Source organism: Lepidochelys kempii, chromosome 2 (genome assembly GCF_965140265.1).
Source record: "Lepidochelys kempii isolate rLepKem1 chromosome 2, rLepKem1.hap2, whole genome shotgun sequence".
Lineage (NCBI taxonomy): Eukaryota > Metazoa > Chordata > Testudines > Cheloniidae > Lepidochelys > Lepidochelys kempii.
In genome coordinates this window covers 170935103-170959308 of record NC_133257.1, presented here as the reverse complement: position 1 = coordinate 170959308, position 24206 = coordinate 170935103, and the positions used below count along the sequence as shown (strand labels likewise).

The following is a 24206-nucleotide window of genomic DNA, read 5'->3' as shown; positions in this document are numbered from 1 at the left end:
TGTGTTGCCCTGGCTGCTCCTCCAGGGAGATTTCAGGGAAGGGATTGGAATGGGGGAAGGGAAGGGGTGGGAAGAGGCAGGGCAGGGGCAGGGCCTTACAGAAGGGGTGGAGTGGGAGCGGAACCAGGGCAGCAGGGGTGGGGTGGTCAGTGGCGCGGCCCTCGGGCCAATGTACTAGTCTTCATGTGGCCCTCATGGTCATTTGAGTTTGAGACCCCTGGTCTAGCTAGTCCATTTCCTCCTGTCTTCAGTATTTTGGTAGGGACTGATCCTGCCGAGTGCCTCTTACAACACACTGAGTGTCCTCAACTCCTGCCAAGGTCAATGGGATTTGAAGGCACTCAGCATGTTGTAGGAGGCACTCAGCGCACTGCAGGATCATTATGTCAATAATCTCTAGAACAGACGTTCAAAACCTCACAATATGATTGCTAACGGCACAGATGCAGGCCAGACAGCCTAGTGCATGAGGTACTGAAAAGGGACTTAGGGTAACTGGGTTCAATTCTTGGTTCAACCACAGATTTCCTGTGTGATTGTGAGCAATTGAGTTAATCTCTCTGTGCCTCAGTTCCCCATCTTTTAAAATTGGCATAATACTTCCCTACCTCACAGCGATGTTGTGAGGCTAAAATCTGTTATTGATTTGTGAGGTGATGGTGGTGAGGCTCATATTGGTACATAGACAGATTTGCCAATGACTTAATGAAAGACCTAATGATGAATAGAAATAATAATAAGCCACAGGTCACCTTAAGAGAAGGTACATTTAGCAAATTAAAAGTTGTAGACTATGATGTATGCCTGCCTAGATGCATGACAGCTGGTATCGTTGCTTCTATACTGTTGTAATACAGGAAAGTGTTTCACCAATGTAGTCTATAGGGCCGGATTTTAAATATTCACTTTTTCATTCATGAGTAGTAATGTGAAAAAAATCTGCATATTAAAATATTTTTGTCTTTTTCTTCTTCTTCTTCCCTTACAGCTCATGGCCAATGCTATCCTGTTTGTCAGTGTAAATTTGTATGGGATCTTTGTGAGGATTTTGACGGAAAGGGCTCAGAGAAAGGCGTTCCTTCAGGCCAGGAACTGCATAGAAGACAGGCTAAAGCTGGAGGATGAAAATGAAAAACAGGTCAGTTTAAAAGCACTCTTGCTTTATCTCTTCTTTCTTTGGTATCATTATAGATACATGCACTGTAAGTTGAGAGACTAATTCATGAGGAAAGGTCTTTAATTACCTTATTGCCAGGGGAGTTTCTCTGCTTTGCATTTTACTCTTGATCTGCCACAAAAAGACAGCAAACAGGAGCATCCACATAGTTAGCATTAGCTCAAGCACCAACGTGGAAAATTTCTAGGCCGGGGAGAAAGGTAACATTTTAGACTATATAGAAATCATATTTTTATTTGCATGTGGAATGTAAGGTGGATTTTAGACATCCTGTACAAATCTCTCTTCGCCTAGGTGTATGTCTGCCCCTCCTATTAATATTAATGAGCGTTATGGTAAAAAAACACACTTTACAGGGAGAACAGACTCCAGTGTTGCAGCAAAACAGTTTGGACCACAATCCATCCCTCCACTCATTTAAAAAAAATACTGGTTTTAGTATATTTCACTTAAAACTACAGCAATCAGCCTTCCACGCTGACATAGAAATAAGGTACGATAAGGAAAATCGCTGCAGCAAAACTCATTATCACTTACTTGATGCCTGATCCAAATCCGGCTGCAGTCAGTCTTTCTGTTGACTTCAGTGGAGTTTGGATCAGGTCTTTGTTGTGATATACTGTTCACAGTCTATGATGAATTTGTAGAGCCTTTTCTTTAAATAACTTTGGGTAGTTGGGTAAAATGGGACTTAGACCAAGGAGTGGTTTGGATCCTAGGTTTGCTTTTGTGAAACAAAATCCGCTCTGGTGAGATTTTGCAAAATCAGGTCTTCCCCCAACCCTTTAATTGTCTATCTCCTTTTGTAACACAGTCCAAAACAGGGACCATTGATCATAGAAATGCAGGGCTGTAAGGGACCTCGAGAGGTCCACCCCCTGTGCTCAGGCAGGATCAAGTACACCTAGATCATCCCTGACTGGTGTTTCCCCAACCTGTTCTGAAAAACCTCCAATGTTGGGGATTCCACAGCCTCCCTTGAAAGCCTATTCCAGAGCTTAACTACCCTTATAGTTAGAAAGTGTTTCCTAATATCAAATATAATCTCTCTTGCTGCAGATTAAGCCAATTACTACTTGTCCTTCTTTCAGTGGACATGGAGAACAACTGATCACCAACATCTTTATAACAGTCCTTCGCATATTTGAAGATTTGTTATCAGGCCCTATGTCAGTCTTCTTTTCTTAGGACTAAACATGCCTTTTTTTTTTTAAAGTGTGTTCTTGATAGGTAGGGCCCTACCAAATTTACGGTCCATTATGGTTAATTTCGCAGCCATAGGATTTTAAAATTGGTAAGTTTCACGTTTTCAGATGTTTAAATCTGAAATTTCATAGTGTTGTAACCGTGGGGACCCCAACCCAAAAGGGGATTGTGGGGAGGTCGCAAACCTGTTGTAGGGGGATCAAGGGATTGCCACCCTCACGTCTGTGCTGCCTTCAAAGCTGGACTCTGAAGGCAGTAACCATGAAGCTTCCTGCAGCCAGAGGAGGTTACCGGAGGTGGAGGTAGGTCTGAGCTCTGCCCGAGAGTGGCTGTGCAGGGGTGGACAAGTCCTGTGTCTCCCCAGCCGAGCTGGAGCTAGGAGCCCCCTGGCTGGGGCGCTCCTAGCACCAGGGGGAGATCGGATTTCACTGGGAAGGGCTTATTTCACAGTCTGTGACGCATTTTTCATGGCCGTAAAATTGGTAGGGCCCTACTCATAGGACCGGTTTTCTAAACCTTTTGTCATTTTTTGTTTCTCTCCTCTGAACTCTCTCCAATTTGTCCACATCTTTCGTAAAGCGTGGTGCCCAGAATTGGACACAGCACTCCAGCTGAGGTGTTACCACTGCTAAGTAGAGCGGGACAATTACCTCTCATCTCTTACATACGACACTGCTGTTAATACATCCCAGAATGATATTAGCCTTTTTGCAAATTTATCACTTTGTTGATTCATATTCAACTTGTGGTCCATTATAACCCTCAGCAGTACTACCATCTAGCCAGTTATTCTCTATTTTGTAGCCATGCATTTGATTGTTCTTTCCTAAGTGAAGTACTTTGCACTTTTTATTGAATTTCATCTAATTGATTTCAGATCAATTCTCCTTTTTTTTCAAAGTCGTTTTCAATTCTAATCCTATTCTCCACATGGTACATCTATGGCTAGAAGAATATGGCCCCTCTGAGACCCCACTAGATATGGCCTCCCAGTTTGACAGTGAACCACTGATAACAACTCTTTGAGTACAGTCTTTCAACCACTTGTGCCACCCATCTGATAGTAATTTCATCTAGACCACATTTTCCTAGTTTGCTTATGAGAATATCATGTGGAACCGTGTCAAGAGTCTTACTAAAATCAAGGTATATCAAGTCTACTCCTTCCCCCTTTCCTCTAGGCCAGTAACCCTGAAGGAAATTAAGTTGGTTTGACATTATTTGCTCTTGAAAAATCCATGCTGGCTATTCCATATAACCCAATTATCCTCTAGGTGATTACAAATTGTTCTAGAAATACCTGTTCCTGATTTGGTGATTATAGTAGACCCCTACCATAATGCCACTCTTATTTCCCCCCCTTTTATCTTTACCCAGAGACTTTCAACTGGTCTTTCTCTCATCTGTTTCTGGACCTCAGAACAAGTGTCTATATTCTTGCTGGTTAATATAATGTCTCTTCCCTCTTTTCCTTCCTGTCCTTCCTGAAAAAGCTATACCGCTCTATACCAATATTCCAGTCATGAGACTTAGCCCACCAAGTCTTGATGACTACTTAAGTCATAATTTAGCGTTCTGTACTAATACTTCCAGTGCTCTCTGTTCATTCCCCATACTCCTTGCATAGCCATAGATAGATGTACCATGTGCATGTGTATTTATATAACACATACATACATACATAGATACCTCTGACTTCTTTGCCTTTGAACTTTGGGAGTCTGGATAAAAAGTAACCTTCATTCAAATCACTCTTTTTGTTTTGGTTATGATTAAACCCAATTGACAAGGGAGCAGATTTTCCAAGTGCATGGCATTTAGGCACCCAAGTCACAATGATATTCAGTGGGACTTAGATACCTAACTTTTATTTCTGCCTTTTGAAAATCTACTTCTGTGTTCTCAAACCAAAGCACCGTTTGTTTTGCCCATCTCTAGGTATTTGAAACGTGTCTTTGATACCTATCTGTAAAAAAGCAAAGAAGCAAACGCCTCCCCAAAAACAACAGACAAAAGAGAGGCACTTTGCACAATTTTTAAAGTAAAATTCCCGTGATAAACATTTTTCTAATCCAATATGCAAGTACACCAGTACACTGAGTACCTTACATTCTTCACTTTAATACATTGGCAGATATTCCTTTATGCAGTACAATATGCAGTGGTGAAAAGCACTGATTTACCAATATACAGTACCTTCAAACAACTTTTGGTGACTTCCACTCCTGCTCTTAAACTAAATAACACTTCTAAAACAGGGAGGGGGGAACCCCATCCCCCTCCGTCCAAAACCCCACCAAGACGTGATTACAAGCTACAATACTCTTATCAGGCCATTATGGCCTAATGTAGCACAAGTTTCCAGTTGATAACACTCTGAGGCCTATTTATCATGCAATTTAGTCCCACTGAGAACTCTAGGGCTGTTGAAAGGTGGAGAGGTGGGGATAAATTACATCAGTGAACTACTTGGGCATGTATAATCATCCTGGTAACTTCATTTGGTGAAATACAAATATTAAATGTAAAAAAGGAAAAAGTACTGATATTCTTAATCCGTTTTTGTTCCTATGTAAATGCCCTGACCCAAATACTGTAGCCTTTTTACATTAAGAATTTCAAACCAAAATGTTTAAACCCTTTCCCTGATGTTTCTACGCATTGTAATTAATGAAACAGCAAAAGCAGACCCCTGTTGACTTTTGAACACACACAATCTTTTAAACTTAAAATGGTGACTTTGTGAAGACAGAGACTGCAGCTGTATCTATCTGCAAGAGACATTTCCTCCTCTGTGGATTTCCTTTAGCAGCTACACATGGTAACTGTGGTAAATTTGTTTATAATGGGGAACGCTAAGATCCCTCTTTTTTTTTTGTACACCGCATGTTCAGAAAGTCAGCATCCCTTATATTAGGAGCATGCAAGAAGGCATTTGAAGCAGAGTGATGTAAATGCTAATTTTTTTTTTAAACTTTTTGCTGCGTGCAGTTAAGACAGATAAATTATCTCATTGGCATGGCAGCATGCATTCATTATGCTGCCAGATGGGAGACTAAGGTTCAAAAACAACCACTGAATCCAAGGCTCTGGGCCAAGAGAGACTGTGTGCATAAGAGAATAACTGTGATCAGCCTCTTGGGAAAAGCATGCTGCTTCCGTTATTCATAAATCTCAGCAGCAATACCATCCTTTCTAGAGCAAGCCGCTTAATGTAAATGTTGTGAGCTCCATCCTGCTGCTATTGAAATGAAAGGCCAAACTCCCAAAGGAGCAGGGTTTGTGCCCAGAACGTGTAATTGCAACCAAAAGACCTCCATTTTTCTTTTCTCTCTGTTTTACCCATATTTTCTACTCTGCAATCAAGAAAACAAAGAAAATATTAATTTAGGTTGAGGTTGAGGTCACCTGCTTAGTGTGCAAGGCGCTCCCTTCCCCTACACTGCATGAGCTACTTGCATTGGAAGTCACAACACAGTGAGAAGAGCAGCTTTCTGGAGCTGCTACTTCTCCTCCATTGCAGGTTGGTGGGGAGTGAGTGGAATCTTGGCCAGTGCAGACACGATACTAATCTGCTACTGGAACAAAGGGGGAACCAGGGAGGTAATTGTGACTTGGTGAGTAATAATTCCCTTCCTGGTCTACGTTTGGGGTGGGGCAGCTACCTGGTGTTCCTTACCATGGGCAGACTGTAAAGATACAACTAGCCCCGCACCCCCTAGTTAGGGTTGTGTGATATTAGCAGTACTTGTTCACTGGGTATTCACTTGCCAGTGATTTTTTTTGCGGGGGAAGGGGGCGACGTATTCCTGAGTTTGATCCAGGGTGAAAGTGCATCACTTCCACCAGCTAAATGATGTACTTTCTGCAGCATTACCAACCTGTGAAAAGTGCCTTTTAGTTTTGCCCCAAAAAAGGTGAAAAATGTCTGACTTTTTGCCGAATCTCAGGGACCAGTCCTAATATCATATTGGGTTTTGTCTTTAACGTCAATGAGGGTAAGTCGGGCTCAGGATTTTTCTCTAGTTTAGTGACAATCTCCCACCACTCTGCATAATACCTCTTAACCCCTTCATGTGTCTACTGCACCTTTGTGTTTAATTCATGTTGACTATTGTATTAAAAAAGATTTCTAGCCCTACCTGATGGTCTCGGGTTAAGTCTCTACTTTGCTATGGAGAGGTCCAGGTTTGACTCCTAAGACGTGTCTGCACAGCAGATTACTGTGCAGCAAGCCAGGGTGTGACTCTATAGAGCACAGTTTGCTATGCAGTAACAGCATCCCATATGGCCGCTGCTACAATGTGCTGTGGCAGTGTTGACATGGGATGACACTACTGTGTGGCAAACTGGTACACGGTATATTCACACCCGATGTGCTGCATAATGACTTGTCCTGTTGACAGGCCCTTAATAATGTTACTCAGGGCAGCAAGGAATAGAAGTGTGAACCAATCAACTTGCAAGTGAACAGGATTAAAAAATGAAGTTTGGTACGGATGGAGTACGAGTGTGTCTGAGGAAAGGTAAAGTACTTATTAACCCAGATCCTGCAAACACACCTCAGTGTAACTTTACACGTGTAAGTGTTCCTTCTGAGTGGAAGGGGATGATTCATGTGCATACAACTGTACATATATAAAAGAGTTTGCAGGATTGGGCTATGTTCTGAATCCTGCTAGTAAGGGATCAGCTTTTTGTTTCCCTTATGCCTTACTCTTGCAGTTAGGCAGGCGTAACTTGCCAGCTGTGCTCTAGTTAATGGATAATTGGTTTCCCCGACACTTCCTGTCCTTCTTAGCGCTTTGTGACTTGAATTTATAATTGCAACATTGTATACATGGCTCTGCAGAATCGAAGCCTAAATATACCACTGAGATGTACACAGTACAATCCTCCCTCCAAAAAAAGTAAAACACTCTGTGTCTAAAAGCTATACTTTGAGTCTAGATCAACCAGTAATTATGGACTTGATGCAGGCATCATTGGGTGAGGTTCTATGGTCCGTTTTATGCAGGATGTCAGAACAGATAACCCTAATAGTCCCCTTTCCAAAGTGGAAGGTGTAGAGGGGGAGTGATTGCTGGTCAACACAGCAGTAATTACAAAGATCCCAGAGGCCCCACTCCTGTGTATTCCATCCCTTATGCACATGCTTAACTTTAAGTACCAGGTAAATCCAAGTGAATTCTAAGGCTACTCATGGTACTAAAGTTAAGCATGTGTGTAAGTGTTTGCAGGAGTGGGGCCTTAGGTTGCTGATCCCTCCGTCTGCAGGTTTGGCTATCGTACCCCGTTTTGCTGCTCTCTGCAACCTGCAGTGGAAGGTGCATGTGGCTGAATTAATACCCGCATTCATTTTACAATAGAATTTGGTCTCTGAGGACCTGTTATTAGGCAGAGAAATGTCTCAATTAGCTGAATGTGTCTAATAGCAGAAGGTGGGGTTTTCATATAGCATTGGTATCTAGAAACGCAAAACAAAACAAAAGCAACACCCAAGGCATCTTGCAGAGTATAGGTCTGTAAACTGTATTATCTATGCACTTTAATTGTATTATAATTGTACTTACATTATAAGAATTTTTATAAATTACAGAATAATTATAACCTCATTATATCATATTGAAAACCAAAGAAATTCATAAAAGAACATTATTCATACCTGCTGTCATATCAGGAACTTCAACCCTTGCACTTACAGTTTAATTCCACCCCAGTAGCACACTGACATTTAAACAACAAAATCAGCTTTCAGCCATTTCCATTATCTGGCACAAGGTCTCAGAGCTATGCCAAGTAAACTGATTTTAAAGCCTATAAAATACAGTACACGAACCCTGGTTCCCAGGCACAAGTCTCAGTTAAGCTAATGTCTCTATTAACTTCTTCTGAGTTGCATAGGGCAGGCTCGAGTTATTAATAATTGATATAATGTAGGAGAGAGGTTTTGAACTATTCCTCATTCCAATATATCTTTCTCATAGATGTGTCGAAATATTTAAGGCAACTAAAATTAAATGAGCTCTTAATTATCCTAATGGAATCTTTGCTCATTCATGGTAGGTTGAAGAGATGAACAAAAACAGTTAAATTAAAATTTTCCATTTTGTAGCATTCTAAAAACTGTTGAAACTTCAGCAGCTACGGGGGATTCAGTGATCACCATCACGGTGGGCGGCACCGGGGTGGGAGGATGCTTGGGTTTGGATCATCTCGGTTAACAAGAAGTTGGAGAATTATCAGTCACTTTTTATTGGAGCGGGGAATATGATACCCCCTAATCACCTTCTCCTTGATAGGCACATAGGAGGCCACTACTGTTTCAATGCTTCCCCAGCAGCAGCAGCAGGGTCTGCCCTCCCTTTTCCCACTCTTTCCCCCCACACCCCCAGACCCTAGACAGTACCCTCACTCACCCCCGGAGCTCTTGGGTTGGATGGGGCCTGGTGCTGAGCACCACGTCGCAGCTCCTGTTCCCAATCTTAAAATTCTACAAAATGTTGCATATTTTATGTCAAAATGACACAATATAATCATGTCAGTTTCAATTATTTTGGTAATTTATTTCAAAATACCTGTCAGCAAGTATGATTCAGAAAATGTTTTTTGACAAATAGATTCCTTACTAGGCATATAATACAGAATGCTGAGCATTGCAACCCCTAACTTTCAGACATGTAGAAAGTCACAGGAACAACGCTGTGATTCACAAAGTCTGAATCAGGCATCTAGGCTCCTATACAGTGAACGGCGAGAGATAGTCGCCTTAGAATGTGATCCATAAAGCCAGCATGCTAGGTGGAAAGCCACCTAAGCTAGCCAATTAGAGATGCCGATGAGAGGGGTATGTTATCCTCTCATGGAGATAGGCACCTAAGTCCATGCTGAAGGAAGGTACCTGTCTCTTCTAGTGATCCACAAACCAGGGGATGATAGGTGCTTCTCTGCCTATGTTGCAGGTGGGATCCAATCCAGTGGGCGTGCTCAGAGGCCACCTAAATGCACAAAGTAGAGGGATGGGGAGGAGGACCTCCATTATAACATTTAGCCTAGTGGTTACAGCACTCACCTGGAACGTGGGAAATCACCAGTTCTGCCTGATATGGGGAAGGGATTTGAACAGAGATCTTCCACCTCCCAGGTGAATACCCTAACCACTGGGCTATAGAGTCGTTCTCACTTGTTTCCTGGACCAATTAATATTTAATTATTCAATTATTTGATTAAAGTGGAACCACTTCAATAGGTGAGGTTGAGGGAAATCCCATCACACAGTGATTAGGTGTCTACAGGGGTCGATGGTAGCCAGATAGGAGTTTTGTGGATCTCAATAGCATCTAAAACCAGGACTTAAGCACCTAAGTACCTTTGTGGATCCAGGATATAAAGCTTGTCGTTACATAGTTAAGGATAGGCTACTATATTGCTTTCAGTAGATAACATCTTGTGTCACACTCGTTAGAGAAAATAATCATGCATCAGAACTCTAGAAAGTAAGAACATATGTCACTGAAGTTAAATAAGAAAATGAGAAGGCATTTTGTCAAGGTTGGCTTTTAAGTCTAAAGCGCTGTTTTCTAATGTAACCTTGTGTGTGAATTCTCACATGTTCATGGATGTGATCTGAGTCCTTTGTAGGATGGAAATACAGGGAGACAGTTTCAAGTCAATGAAACATTTGTAGTGTGTTTCAGTTAGTTGCCTCGGGGGAGCAAAATAGTACATCCTTATGAATGTGTGGCTTGGACTGTTCTTATTTCAGCAGTAGAAGACTGATATCCTGAATACTCTTATAGGGCTGTATCTCCTGTATGTTTCTAAATCAAATCTTCCTCCCCCTCACTGATGTCCCTACAAATGTGTTCACCCATAAGTGCATCTTGAAAGCCAACCAGCTCTTTAGTGCAAGTTAACTTATGTTCTCATCTCTGTCTTTAAAATATCATGGGCTGTCTTCAGGTGCTGTAAATTGGTATAGCTCCACAGAGTCCAGTAGGGCAACATCAATTTACAGCAGTTGAAGATCGGGCCCTACTTGTGTTTCATGCATTATCACAGGGCTTTGCAGGAAATGAATCCTGCCCTTAATTCAGCAAGCTATGTGTGTAATGGCAGGTGTGCTTTGTTTTGGATCTAAAATAGGACAGCAAACATGTTTTGCCCTACTAGAGAGCTGCATGTGTCCTAAGCTAGCAGACTACACCTCTGCTGGTAGAAAGATACCAGACAATGTAGTAACCTGTCCCCTTTTCTTGTAATATAATGTATTTTGTATGCTGTTGTTGTTATGGGAGTATTTTGTTTGGATTTTTATCATTTTGGAGTGGGGGATATTTTTTTATTTCGTTCAGATTTCCAAATTCCTTCAGATTTCACAGAAGAAACAGGTATCTAGTACATCTTGGACTTGTGCTAATTTTCCTATGTGGTCTCATTCCTTTTTCTGTCTTAGTATTGATTGGAAAATCTCTATTGTACGTGGTAAGTGTAGATTAGCATCAAGTGAATCTGATTGCTTAAAATTGGTGAGTTCCCTCACAGCTTCCTTTGTTTATTCCAGGCTTTTTTCCTTCCTTTTTCTTTCTCTTTAAGTTGCAATCCATTTTTTAATTTTTTTGGCAGATTGCATGGCTAGGATTGCTTTGCTTTCCACTGTAGAGATAACATGGACAAATAGCCAGTGACAGGTGTTGCTAGATCTGTATAATTTGTTCAGAAACATATCAGTTGGTTTTCTGTGCCTTGAGTTATTTATGGTTTTACTCCTAAATTTGATCCCCAGATTGGTTTTTGGGTAGTCTCGAGAGATTTTCTGGTTTTCTGATATGCAATGAGATTCTTTCTGCATAGGTATAAGTGTTCTTGTGGTTTGACTATTAGGCCAAGATTTTTCAATAAGGAGTTGCTGGGTGCTCGACACTTTTTTGAAAATCTGACCACTTATTTGGGTTCCTAAATATTGATTTAGGAGCCTAACTTCAAGATCAAGATTTTCAAAACTAGGAGTCTAGTGTGCTTTTTATGTTCCTGACGTCTAGATCAGTTGTACCACGATCAATCACAATGCTGCTCTCTGTTGAGCTAAAGGTAAATCTTCCTATGGAGTGCCCACTTGTGCTACACTATTAAGAATCTATAGATCAAGGTTTTCATACAGACTTATTTTCTTTCTGTACATTTGGACAAATTATCAAAACAATTTCTTCTGTCCTGTGATGTGTTGTGGTGGGGTGCCTCACCTCTAAATATGTGTTTATTTATTTTAACCTGCAGAGGTGAAGTCTGATTTTTCCCCTGCCTCCTTTACCCTCCCCTAACTCACATTAATATTTTATTGTCCCCATGTAGGGTAATTCTTAGCATTCAGATAGATATAGAAAGTTATGGCAGCTGTCCCAGATGGTGGAGATATCATAGGCATGAAGGACTTATCGCTCACTGAGAGAGGACTGAGTATTTACTTGGGGGTTTAATGTTAGCTTGGTGTGACTAACAAGAAAGGCACGGTTCAAGGTTAGAAATCAAGAGATCCTTCAGCAAGAAAGGAAACTTCTCTGTTCTGAGCTGCACTGTTTGTGAAGTGCCATCTGCTTTACCATTTCTCTTGAAAATGAGCAGTGTCGGTGAAGATGCCGTTCATAATGCCATCATCTTAGCAGCAGCAATAAGAGAGGATCCCAATGACAGTATTATTGTCGATTTCGTAATGACAGTAGAATGCTGCGATTATCAAGTGAGGCTCAGATGTACAACGCCATGACGATGGAGCGCTTCAGTGTATAGCAGCCACTAGTGCACACATCTCCACGTACTTGCCTGATTAAGAATTACGGTAGCACGTTAGCCATGTTCCTTCTGATGGGTTCATTTATTTATTTGAACGAGACCAGCCTTGTGTAAAGTAAAGCAGCTTTTCAAGCTGTGCTTTTAATATCTCACTTGTTTTTCTACATCTGTTTAGCATGTGTAGCAGGATTTGGACAGCACTGCTGGTATGGCTGGATAATTAATCTAAAATGCAGACTCACACTCGGTGGGTCTAATCCTCCTTCTATTAAACTCACTGAGAGTTTTACCATTGATTCAGTGGGAATAGAAGGACAGAATACTCTTAGTTTGCCATAGAGAACACAAACATGAAGATTTGGAGTTATCTAAGTGGGTGGTATTTATGTAGCTTAGGTACTTATGTGACCCTCCCCCAACAAACACATATACACACATTAGCAGAGTATGTGAGTGCCTTACAGTACCTCAGGGACTTACACATGTGCTTCCCACTTGAGCTGATAGGAGTTACATACAAGCAAAAAAAGGAAGGAGTGTGGCCCTTCATGTGGGGACTGTAAGACAATAACTTCTTAATTAGTATACATTTCCACACTTTTAATTTAACAACTTCTAACAAACGTTTACTGATAGAGTATGTCAGCCCCAACCTCAAATGAGTTTGAACCCTCACCTCGAAAGGGCCTTCTACGCTTCCCAGGTATTTCTCTGAACAGCTGATATCATCAATACCCCTAGTCTCTGATGAGCCTCAAACTCTTCGAATAAAGTAAAATGTTTACTGAACAATGACATGAACAAGACTGACATGAACAGTTTATGGTAAATGTGAAGGCTTACCACATTGCCTTCACATATAAGGACTGTATGAGAATGCAGAATTTAAGTAACACTGTTTCCATAATTATTGAACATCCTGGTGTTGGTGTTGAAGGACTTTGTCAGGGCCCTGACATACAACGTCTGGTAAGATGATCTATCTTATGATAACTCCTCTCGTCCCAGGGCACTACTCCCTGGATGGACAGTTTCACCTCTCTCTAATTTGGCTGAAGTTCTCCGTTGCCATAAAATAGGAACAGTGAAACCCTCCTACTGTGAAATGTCTTTTTCTTGTCTGAAAACTCTCCCATCAATATAAGCAGGGTTTTCTTTATAACAGGGAGAGGGTAAAAGTGCTTTTCTTCCTCATCCCAGTAGCAATAGTAGGAACTCAATTCACTCTTTGTAGATAATATGGCACTGATAGGTTTGTGGGGAAAGAAGACCTTATCTTAATCTGTAGTAGGAAACAGCTGCAGTTATGTTGTTCCATTTCCTTTGCATTCTCTATTGATAGCCACTGTAGAAATATTAACAGCCTCTCTTCTCCCACGCTCCTTGCTGCTTAGTTGTGCTTTCTTTTTTCTTCCTCCCATTTGCCTCTTCTCTCTGGGAACAGAGGAGGAAAGGGAGGTGAAATACAGCATTCCACACTGAGCTGGTAAGTGGTGATTGCGTCACTTCAAGAAGATTATCAGGATGGCACCAATTTGTAGCAAAGAGAAACTTGGACTCAATGGAGTAACAGTGCACTGAAATGCAATCAAGTGGGGCTTTCATTCCATCTCATTATGAATAGAATTTCAGTACAAGTGACTCGCTCTGTGTATAGCTCCTGCTAGATTTCTTTACTGCCATTACCGTGTCAGAGAGGCTGGGGCAAACAATGTCATTTTCTGTGTAATGTCACTAGCTGGCTGGCTATGTAAATCTAGTTTCATTTCATATTGTTTGTTTCCAAGAGGGGGCTCTCTGTGAACTTAGGAAAGATTCTTCTTTTTCCTGTCAACACATCTCTGATCCTCTTATTGACATTGAACTTGCAGCTTAGGTTTCTGTGGGCTAGTAATGTGTTACAAAACAGCAGACTCACTAAAAAGTTGGGTTTTACCCCTAGAAATTGAACCAGAAGATGCTATTACGAGGTCAGAAATTCACCAGCACAATCTCCACAGCTGCCTCTTACATATCAACAATGCTTTGTGTGTAGAATGTTCTCTACCCTACCAGGCCTAAGGAGGGGACTGCTCTTGCATCTAAAGTACACCTGCTTTGGGATAGGCCCCTGATAATTTTATAGGCCATTGTCAATTGCATTTTATAGGCCATTGTCAATTAGGTTTCAGTGGTGTGGGAATGTCTCCCTGGAGAGTGCTAAGAAGGATTGTGCAAGGCTGATGCTGCTATCATTTAGCCTGATTGTCAGATTTACGTCTGGTAGCTTCAAATGACAAATCAACTGCTAGATGTAAAATCTGCATTTTAACAACTGATCATCTTCTAGCATAACACTGCAGTGATAGTCTCTGATATTCGCAACCCGTGCGTTGCAGTACAGCATCACTAATGATCTTCAGCAATTATGATTTCAATAATAAAGCACTAACAAATTATCATAACTTTTGAGACATTACAGTAATGCTCTGAAACATTGCCATCTAGTGGCCATTTTTTTAAAAAAAGCAAAGTCATCTTAATATAGTAGTTCTTTCCTCTAACACTATTTAGGGAATACATAACAATAACACTATGCTCACAACATAATTTAATTTAAAATAATGTATAAATGAAGTCTTCTGCCTTTGTTTTACAACCTACAAGAATGAATGATAGTAAACTTCACATGGTTGTTTGCACTGTACTGTTGCCATGTTGGCCCAGGATATATGAGAGACGAGATAGGGGAGGTAATGTCTTTTATTGGACCAACTTCTGTTGGTGGAAAGGACAACCTTTCAGGCTTCACAGAGCTTTTCTTCAGGTTTGGAGAGGGCAACCAGAGTGTCTAAGCTAAATACAAGTTGGGACAGATTGTTAAGCATAAGGGGTTCACATATGCTGTAGGCTATCACTTAAAATGAAGTGGGCAATTAAACGTTAGCAGGCAACAGGGTGTGTTGCAAATTGTTGAAATGGGCCATAAAACTAGTATCTCTGGCTTTTAGTGGCCAGCACAGTTATGCATTTAAGTTCCCAGACTTATCTTATAAATGTGCTGTGCAGGTTTCCTTTGGGGATGAGGACTTAGAGGTCAGGTATGGAGTGATCACTTTGTGAAAGTCTTCACCCATGGATGATGGGGTGCTTTTGTTTTTTTTTATCACTTTTCTGTGTGTGAGCTCATTCAAGAGGGTAATGATTGGTTTCACACACATAGCTGTTGTAATAAAATATATTGCCTCATCTATCTTGACTCTCTCAGTAAAGTTTACATAAAGTTACTGTGAGGGCATTACAGTAGTTTAGCTCTAGAATGAGTTAAAATAGCTATGCAATATAGTGTGGGGGGTGTCAGAGAGCCCGCTGCTCAGTGGTTTTATCTTAAAACTGATGCAGGCATGCAACTCATGCAGGCACTTATTGTGTAGCAAATGATAAGATTTGTGCCTTTTTTTCTAAAATAAATAAATAAATAAAACCCGTGATGGAACCTTATAGTGAAATAACTCACTACATCTAGAACTCAAACAGAAGTTATGGGCTTGAGGCAGAAATTACAGAGTGAGGTTCTATGACCCGTATTATGCTGGAGGTGAGACTCCCAGTGGTCCCTTCATGCCTTAAAATCTACATATCTATTAACTTCTCCCCTCAAATTGTCAACATAAAGAGTTTTACTATAGCAGGAGAAAGACGAGTAAAATATTCCTGTTCCTTCTCTGTGGATGTGATGCAAGCTGTTTCTACCTCCTGAAAATGCAAGGGACTCTAGCAATTGTGAAGGTGTCAAGAAAACCATATATTTTTTTAATCCCAGCAGGTAGCTGCTGTAATAAGATTGTTATGCATTATATGCTCTCATAATGAGGGGTATATAAGAGATCTGAAAGTTTTTTGCAATGCACTGCAGCAATTCACTCTACTTCATTCTAAGCAGTGTTTCACTATAACTGAATGCTGTATCTGGATTCTACTGGAGATATATACAATACCACCACAGCACAGGGATATTTTTGCTAATGGGGCCCAAGGTGAAACTCTGTAGAGGTGGGGAAAGGGCAATCTAGATAGAAGGCCTTTGGCTGTGGGACATACTTACCAATCTTGAAGATCAGTTTGTCTTACCTTTTTTAGAGCATAATGGAGGACACTTCCTCTCTTGATAAAGTAATCTACAAAACTATCAAATGAGATTTCCCTTTTCTTAAATATATTTTTCTCCTTTGATGATCCTTAAAAATATGTCCTGACATAGTGAGGGGCAGCTAAGGTGGTCCATGTTCGGACCATGATGTTTCTGCTACTATTAATTGTTCTACTGGCACCTAGATTTCATAGTATTTTATGAATTCATGGGTGCACTAGAAATAGATTAGTTCAAATGAAGAGCCTAAATGGAAAAGCAGCCAGTTTGTGGGTAGACAGTTGTAACCAATCATTGCACAGCGCAGTGTGCAACAGAAGGGGAGGGGAAATGTTGGCCAAGAACATTATGGAATTTGCTGTTTTGAGGCTGGTGTTCTGATGAGAGTTTGGTTTCATAAGTGATTTACAGATTGCTGAAAAGATTCAAAAATGTGTCCTATATGGACACTGATACAAATAATTTCATAGAAAAATAATAGCATCTTATATTGTGTTGGAAGCTATTGTTTGGGGGCTGCCTAAAGTGTTATAAATCAGTATAGAAACTTTAGAAGGAATTTGTTTGAGAAAGTATTGAACGTTTGGAAAAATATATTTAAATAAAAACATCTGAGTTAAATATGTCATTCAATCAAGAATGCAAGTGAGTTAAGTTTGACTGGGTTCAAGAGGCCTGACATACGGATGGCTGATTTCAGGCTGTTGAATAGCTATAAATTCCCTGATCTAGAATCTCCAAAAGTCTAATATCACAGAATCAAGGAAAGTTGAAATCTTTCCTTGACTGTGTATGTGGCAAGTATACATCATGGCTTTTTTTGGGTGAGTTAATGTTCAGTTTTTTAAATGAATTTATTTTGTAAATTTAATATAGGTTAATAAGAAGTAATACAAATTACCATAATTCAGTATTAGCTGAACATGGTAAGATGTATTCTTTGTTCTGTACAACATGTAAGGGGTTATATAAACCATTTCCGTTTTTAAGTAATAAAGTAAAAAAAAATATGTTAATGGCAAATTAAGTTTGGAAATACAAATATGCAGGAGATGAAAGTTATAGTTCCAATGTACTAAAATATTAAAGATTTTCCTAATGGAATAACACCGCCCTGTCCTGATCATTCCAAAAATACATTTGAGTGAAATCCTGTCCATTTTGAAGTTAATGGGAGTTTTGCCATCAATTTCATTCATTTGAAATATCTGTTTTGGTGCAAGCAGAGTAGGAAGTCACCATATTCATAACTTACTAAAGATGTGAGAGTTTGTATTCTCAATCTGTGTTGAACAGTGTGCAAAACAAAATACTATTTTGCTCTCCTCATATCTGTTACGGCAATGGAATTGTTTGTCTGAACAATACCATACTTATGGTTACAATGACATATTATCAGAGCAGCAAGGAGAAGAAGATGAAGACAGACTGTGCATTCCAAATACATATATTCTGTGTATACTGTCTGAATTTGTCCATTATATTAGTGAAATTTATTGTGTGGCTAGAATATAAAGACTATAAACCAAAAAAAAAAAAAAGGTACAGTTTGAGGATTTTGGGGCAGTTATTTTGAGAGAATTTTTTTCTTTTGCTAATGTCCAGATTAGACAAAAGCAATGCAATAGACCTTATTGTATGGTGATCTTTTATATATCTTTTCCTTTTGTGTGCTTAAAGTTAGTGTTCTATTGGTCAGAATAGTGGCAACATAAAAATTGCTATTTCCTACTTTGTTTACCATGTATATTCTGAGTCATATCTGCTGACTTTAGTAAGAAAAATATTTTTACTACTTCTCTTAGCAATGCGGAACCAATATAGCTGCGAGACAGTGAACTCTGGATTCTATTCTGACTCAGACATTATCATTAGAATTAACTAAATTCCATGAACAGAAATTTTCATTAATGTTGAGACATTAGGCAGAAAGAGCCCAGCTTGACATTCCCAGATTCCAGGTTGAGTTTGTAAGATGGCAATTAAAATACAAACCTAATGCAACGTTGTTAATGGAGGATATTTGTAGCCTATTCTGCCATTCCTTGGCCTAAGTGAGATTTTGTGCCAGGAGTGCCAGATTGGGTCCTCTTTTTGGATAGACCATAAACATGGAACACTTTAATGTTATCCTGAGAGAGTCATTTTTGCAGGGTATGAACACACTTTAAATCCCATTAATGTTTGTGGAAGATTGACATGTTGTCAATAGATTGAATACAGAATACAAATACTCTGGCTGAAATCATGGTCCCATTGAAGTCAGTGGAGTTTTGCCATTGTCTTCAATGAGACCAGCATTTCATCCTCTTTGCAGTGTCCAGCTACACTGTAGTGTTGGGGTATGTTTAAAGAGTTCCAAAGGTCAGCAAGAGAGCCAGATATGTCTTTATATTTTTCTGTGTACTGGCTGAGTCTCTTTTGTTTGGATCCAATATGATAATCTGCTAGAGATCCTGATGATTTATGGGAGACAAGGCTGCTTGTCACTAAAAAGGAGGCCTGCAATGTGTGTGGTTTTTCCTTGTCAAAGTTGTTACAAATAGGTTGGTGCTCCCTGTTCTTCTACCTGTCTCACTTTTTTCTGTCATCCTCAATGGCAGCAGCTGCTCGAGCAGGAATGTCAACACAAATGTTGCTTGCTATTCTGTCTCTTGTTCCCATTCAGTTTTCTATGCAGCCATGCTGATCTCATTTTCTTTTCTCTTGTGTGGATCTTTTTTGTCGCCCTCTCTGGGCAAATGAAGATGCAACGCAGTGGGGCTCACTTAATGGAGATCCAGACAATGCTGTTTCCTAAACCTGATCATGTTTCTGCATAGCTTGGACTGTTATTTCATTCATACAGGTCCAAATCCTGGGTTTCTTAACCAGTCCTTACTCAGTTAATCTGGAATTCAATACCATGTTGCTTGAAGGATCTAAAATTTTGGCCAAAAGGAAATGGGCTTTTCTAGTGTTTTTTAAGACAAACTTTTTGATGGCATCTCTGGGTATGTTTGTTTGTTTTTTGGTTTTGGTTTTTTTTGGCTGTGTTATTCTCTAGAAAATTATAATTTCTTATAGTTGCCAGCCTCCCTTGTAATTTTCTGCTACCCAACCCTTCTTGCTACCTCCCTCCTTGGAAGCTCACCAATGTCTGTCCTCTTTCCAAGGATGTACTGTAATTGGACTTTATTCATTCAATCAGTTCTAAGCAACTAACCTTGTTTGTGTAAAGGTTTTGTGGCTGTTGTGTGATTGCTAATGACATGTTTTGGCAATGCCTCTAATTTTTGTGAAAATAAAATTTACCATGAAAAAAATATTTTAAAACATACTTTCTTGTTATAGCCAATTGAATTCCAGCTCAGATGTGTACCTTTATTGTTAACACAGGTGATCATCTGTAAGGTGGTGCAGCCTGCATTCCATCTAGCCTACAAAGCAGCTGTTGCATTCCCCTCTCTGCACTTTATGGAGCTCTGTACATTTCTGATGTGTACTGTGGGAGCTGTCCCTATGTTCCTTAGTGAGGATAGGGACTACACAAGATATCCCTTCCACCCCCACATTCACCTTTGTAAGGATCTGTCATAGTCTGGACCACTGGGGTTTTTTGAACCACATTGTAAAATTCTAAGAACATAAGAATGGCCATACTGGGCCAGACCAATCTAGCTCAGTATCCCATTTTCCAGCAGTGGCTGGTGCCAGATGCTTCAGAGGGAGTGAACAGAACAGGACAATTTGTCGAGTGATCTATCCTCTGTTGTCCAGTCCCATCAATAGCAGGAATATAAAATTACACAGGTAATTAAACAGAAACTTATAGTAAGAGTATATTTTCCTAACATGCTCTAGGACTTTTCTGTAAGGGAATTGGTTGATGTATAAAGCCATTCACAAATATTTAATTTCTGCATGTTCTTTATGACTTTATTTACTATAGTTTATACCTGGATATTAAGAGACCTAATTAAAATTAATGGGACTTAATTCTCATTTATGCTAACGTCCATTTACGCTGCTACAGGGATGTTAAGGGGCTTTACTGTAAAATGAGAATCAGGGGTCAGTCATCTTTTTCTTGCAAAATTTAACTCACTCCTCCATGATGTAAATATCTGAAGCATTAGCCTTTGGAAGCAACACTATAGGTCAGAACTCAAAGTTGGAAGACTTGTGTTGTACTTTAGCAATTGAATTGCAATTTAGTGTTGTCCCGAGCTCATGGCTAGTGCATAAGGAGTATGTGGTAAAATGTTACCGAGCAATGCAGATCATTAGTCTGATCAAACCTCATATTAACCACTTCTCTTTCTCCATTCTGTCTTTCTTTTACTGTTTATTTCATTTTCTTTAATTGTTGTCCCCTTTATTTTTCTTGGCCAAATGAAATAAGGAGAAATGTTGGGCCAAAGTTTGCTCTTGGGCAATCCTTCACAACTCCCACTATTTTAGCTCTGAACCTTGCAATCAGATATGGCAGCATGGATTCCATCTTCCATGTGGGATGCTAGCAGATCTGATTGCAGAGTTGGGTCCTTAAATTCAAATGCATCTTAGGGCAAAAATTGGCATATTTGAATTTTAAATGTGAAGAAGTGCTGATGGTCAGATTGTGATCTCTTTGAGGACTTCCGGGACTATCTAAATAGGGTAGCCTTCACAAGTTTTTAAAGTGCCTATGAGTAGGTCACCATTTGGGGAATATAATTTAACCAATATCAGGGGGATCCAAAACCTTATGGGATTTTGGGTAAGCAGGAGAGTGACATATGATAAAACCACTCTCAGTGACATGGCAGGCCTTTCATTAAACCTGGAGTTGTCTATTGTGCTTGCTAGAACTAGACCTTTCCATGCTGGCCCATATTTTATAAAAATGTACCTTTATTACTGTTCAGTTGATTCAGGCTGTGTGGAAAAATATACAGCAGATTGCACTGTTTAAAAACCTGCTTTAATAGACCCAGTAAGATAACACTTTAAGTTCCAAACCAGTAGATACAAAAGCATAGCAAATGATCCTGGAATTCCTTCACAGATAAATGATACTGGTGATATAGTAAGTTGTTATTATTAGTTTTATGATGATAAGTATAATTATGGACAATGATCTGCTCTTGAAACTAGCTCTTTCTTTACTGTATGGTCTCTCTTGTTGTACAGAGGAATTTGAAAAGACTCTCCTACAGGCAGCAGAAATATAAGAGGGGAAGGGTTCATGTTCTTTATGAAACAGAAATTCTTAAGACATATGCTAAAATAGGGGGAATGGTTTGATTTTATTTAGAATTGCTGATTGGGGAAAAAATTACACCCCAAAACTAATGGGTTTGCATTTTCTTTTAGGAGCGTCTCCTGATGAGTCTTTTGCCCAGGAACGTTGCCATGGAAATGAAGGAAGACTTCCTGAAGCCACCTGAAAGGATTTTTCACAAGATTTACATTCAGAGGCATGACAATGTTAGGTAGGAGTGACACCAGCTCATGAAATAATGTAAAGCAGATAACATGTAGTGCAAATAGAGTGACACGCAGCGACTTTGAGATCTTACAGCACAAGAAAGCAAGCCCAACGGAGATGCGTTGTGTTCGTTTGCGGGAGGTTGGGATGGCTGAGTGGTAACATGCCTATAGAGACTGTAGATAACAATTTTGAGTTGATAAATAATTTAGAGTAGTTATGCTAGGAGGAACCAAAATTTGTATGACCTAGTAGTCATCCGATACAGTCCATTATATTTGTGGTGGATACAAATATTTATTTTGTGTGATAGTAACAGACTATATTTCCCTACAAACAGGAAGCATTGGTTGTTTGTTTGTGCAATAGCTCATTTATCCGGACAATGGGAAGGAAGTAAATGTCGATGCCGTGCATCCACTTGTCATCCTAGGAAAATGTATATCAGTCCCCATCACTTGAGCATTCAGCCTCACAGATGATTGACTGAGGCACCCCTCTCATGTTAAGTAGCATGCTGTTCCATGAGCACGCCCTCTGAAATCAATTGTTGTTATCTCAGTCTTGCTATTCTTCTCAATCCCACTCCCTCCCTTCTCCTCTCGAATGACCTGGTCCTGAATAATGAAAACAGAGAAATTACTTTCACTGAAATTTGTACTCTGTTACTAGTCTGTTTCACTTTGTTTCCTCTGCACAAGCACAATGCTGCAGGGTTTGGGTTTACCTCAGAAAAATATTTGGCTTCCAACCACTTCTGCGGGAAAGTCCAAATTAAAAAACCTTTTTACTCAGGTCAGGAAGTTAACATTTATAGTATTACCAACTGTCATAATTTTAGTGCAGGTCTCATGGTAGATTTTGGTTTTCTTAAAGCCTCAGTTCCTGGAATCCTGTAATTACATGAGAACCTCAGCTTTTCCTTTTTATTTTTAAATGAGTTTCTCAAAGTTTCAGAGAAAAGCTTGAAAATATGACCCAAGTGCTTCCTACAGGCTCAGAAATCAAAAGGCAGGTAAGATTTAAGCCAGTCTCATTATTTTTTGGGTCCTGGCTCATGATTTTTGAATGCTTAGGGTTGGTAATCCTGCATTTATATTGATCTTGGATTTCGCAAAACCCAAGCTGAGAGTTTCAAAAAATAGGTGCCTGTAGCTAGGCACTTAGGAAGAGATTTTCAAAGGTCCTAAGCAATTTAGGAGCACAAGTCCCATTCAAAGTAAATGGGACTTGGGATCTTAAATCACTTCATACACATTTTGAAAATTCCTCCCTTAAATAAGAACTACCTACTTTTGAAAATCAAGTCATTTCTTTAGGTACAAGAATGGATTTAGGAACCTAACTTTAGATCCCTATTTTTTAAAAATCTTGCCCCCTCCCTTTATTTGTCATGGCTAGCACTAACATGCCACCCTCCCCATCATCTTTCAACTCATAATAGTTTACAGATGGCCGACAAATGATGAAGTAATAATGATGGGAGCTTGGAGAACTGATTGAAGAAAACACCTTCTAAGCCAGATAGATTGTATGACATTCCTATGCTGTCACTGTGGCAGAGTCTCAGGAGACATTCTCTTCCTCAGACATACCATCAGCAAGTCCTTGTCCAGCAGAACCAGTCATGTTGGGCTCTGTAGTGCACCCTTTTTATCTTTTTTGAAGAGCTGAGTTTCTCTATCTACAAGCTTTCAGTCTACTTTGCTGCAACAATCTACCCGAGCTGAGTGGGTGACACTTGGAATCAGTGTCACCAGGATGTTTTCAATGCAGTACCATCTTGGGTGGATTTTGTACAATTTTGTTCAGTGATATCTTCAATGTTGAGGTAATTATAGCCAGTTAGCTGGGAGGTGGACCTATACTTCTTGGCATGTGAAGATGAACGAGAAAGCTTGGGGCTAATTATTGAGACCTGTTAATGTTTTCCTTAGTGAAAGTGTATGATTGTCATAACTGTTCATCACCGGGGATTGAATTTGGGACCTCCAGTGCTTAAGAAATGTGAGCCTCTATCAGACTATCCTTCGCATTCACTAGCGAGGGATGCATCCTATTCACTGAACAGTGAGTTATTAAAATGTGGTGCAGGCTACCACTCTTTACCCTAATGTTTTCAGGGAAGGTTATTGAGAAAGTGAAGTGAGGACAGTACATGTCACATATCTTGAGTTCTTGGGTGTCCTTGATCCACTCTGGTCTGGATTTGGCCACCGTCGTGGAGCAAGCTGGAAATGTTAACCATGTGCCTCTTAGCTTATTCCAAAATGTTTTTCCAGCATGTTTCTCAGTGAGTTTTGTCTCCCTGTATTCTCATCTGTTCACAGATGAATCTCTCCAGCTGTAAGTCACTTCAAGCTTCCTTCTTAATACTGTAGGGGTTTATTCTCGCTCAGCAGTTCAAAGCATTAAACTCCCCTTAACATCAATGGAAACCTCGTGTGTGTAGT

General features: G+C 39.9%; 1 protein-coding gene across 6 annotated transcripts in view; it reads left to right on the top strand.

Moving 5' to 3' along the window:
* The window catches only part of ADCY1 (adenylate cyclase 1), a 224158-nt gene that overhangs the window by 80107 nt on the left and 119845 nt on the right, over positions 1–24206 (top strand). For all 6 annotated transcript variants that reach the window (XR_012157423.1, XM_073332759.1, XM_073332758.1 and 3 more), the window contains exons 2-3: positions 989–1138; positions 21639–21757. Coding sequence is in view for 5 of the 6 variants with exons in the window: in XM_073332759.1 (XP_073188860.1) it covers positions 989–1138; positions 21639–21757 (269 nt within the window). In the remaining variant the exon portion in view is untranslated. The remainder of the gene's footprint in view (positions 1–988; positions 1139–21638; positions 21758–24206) is intronic.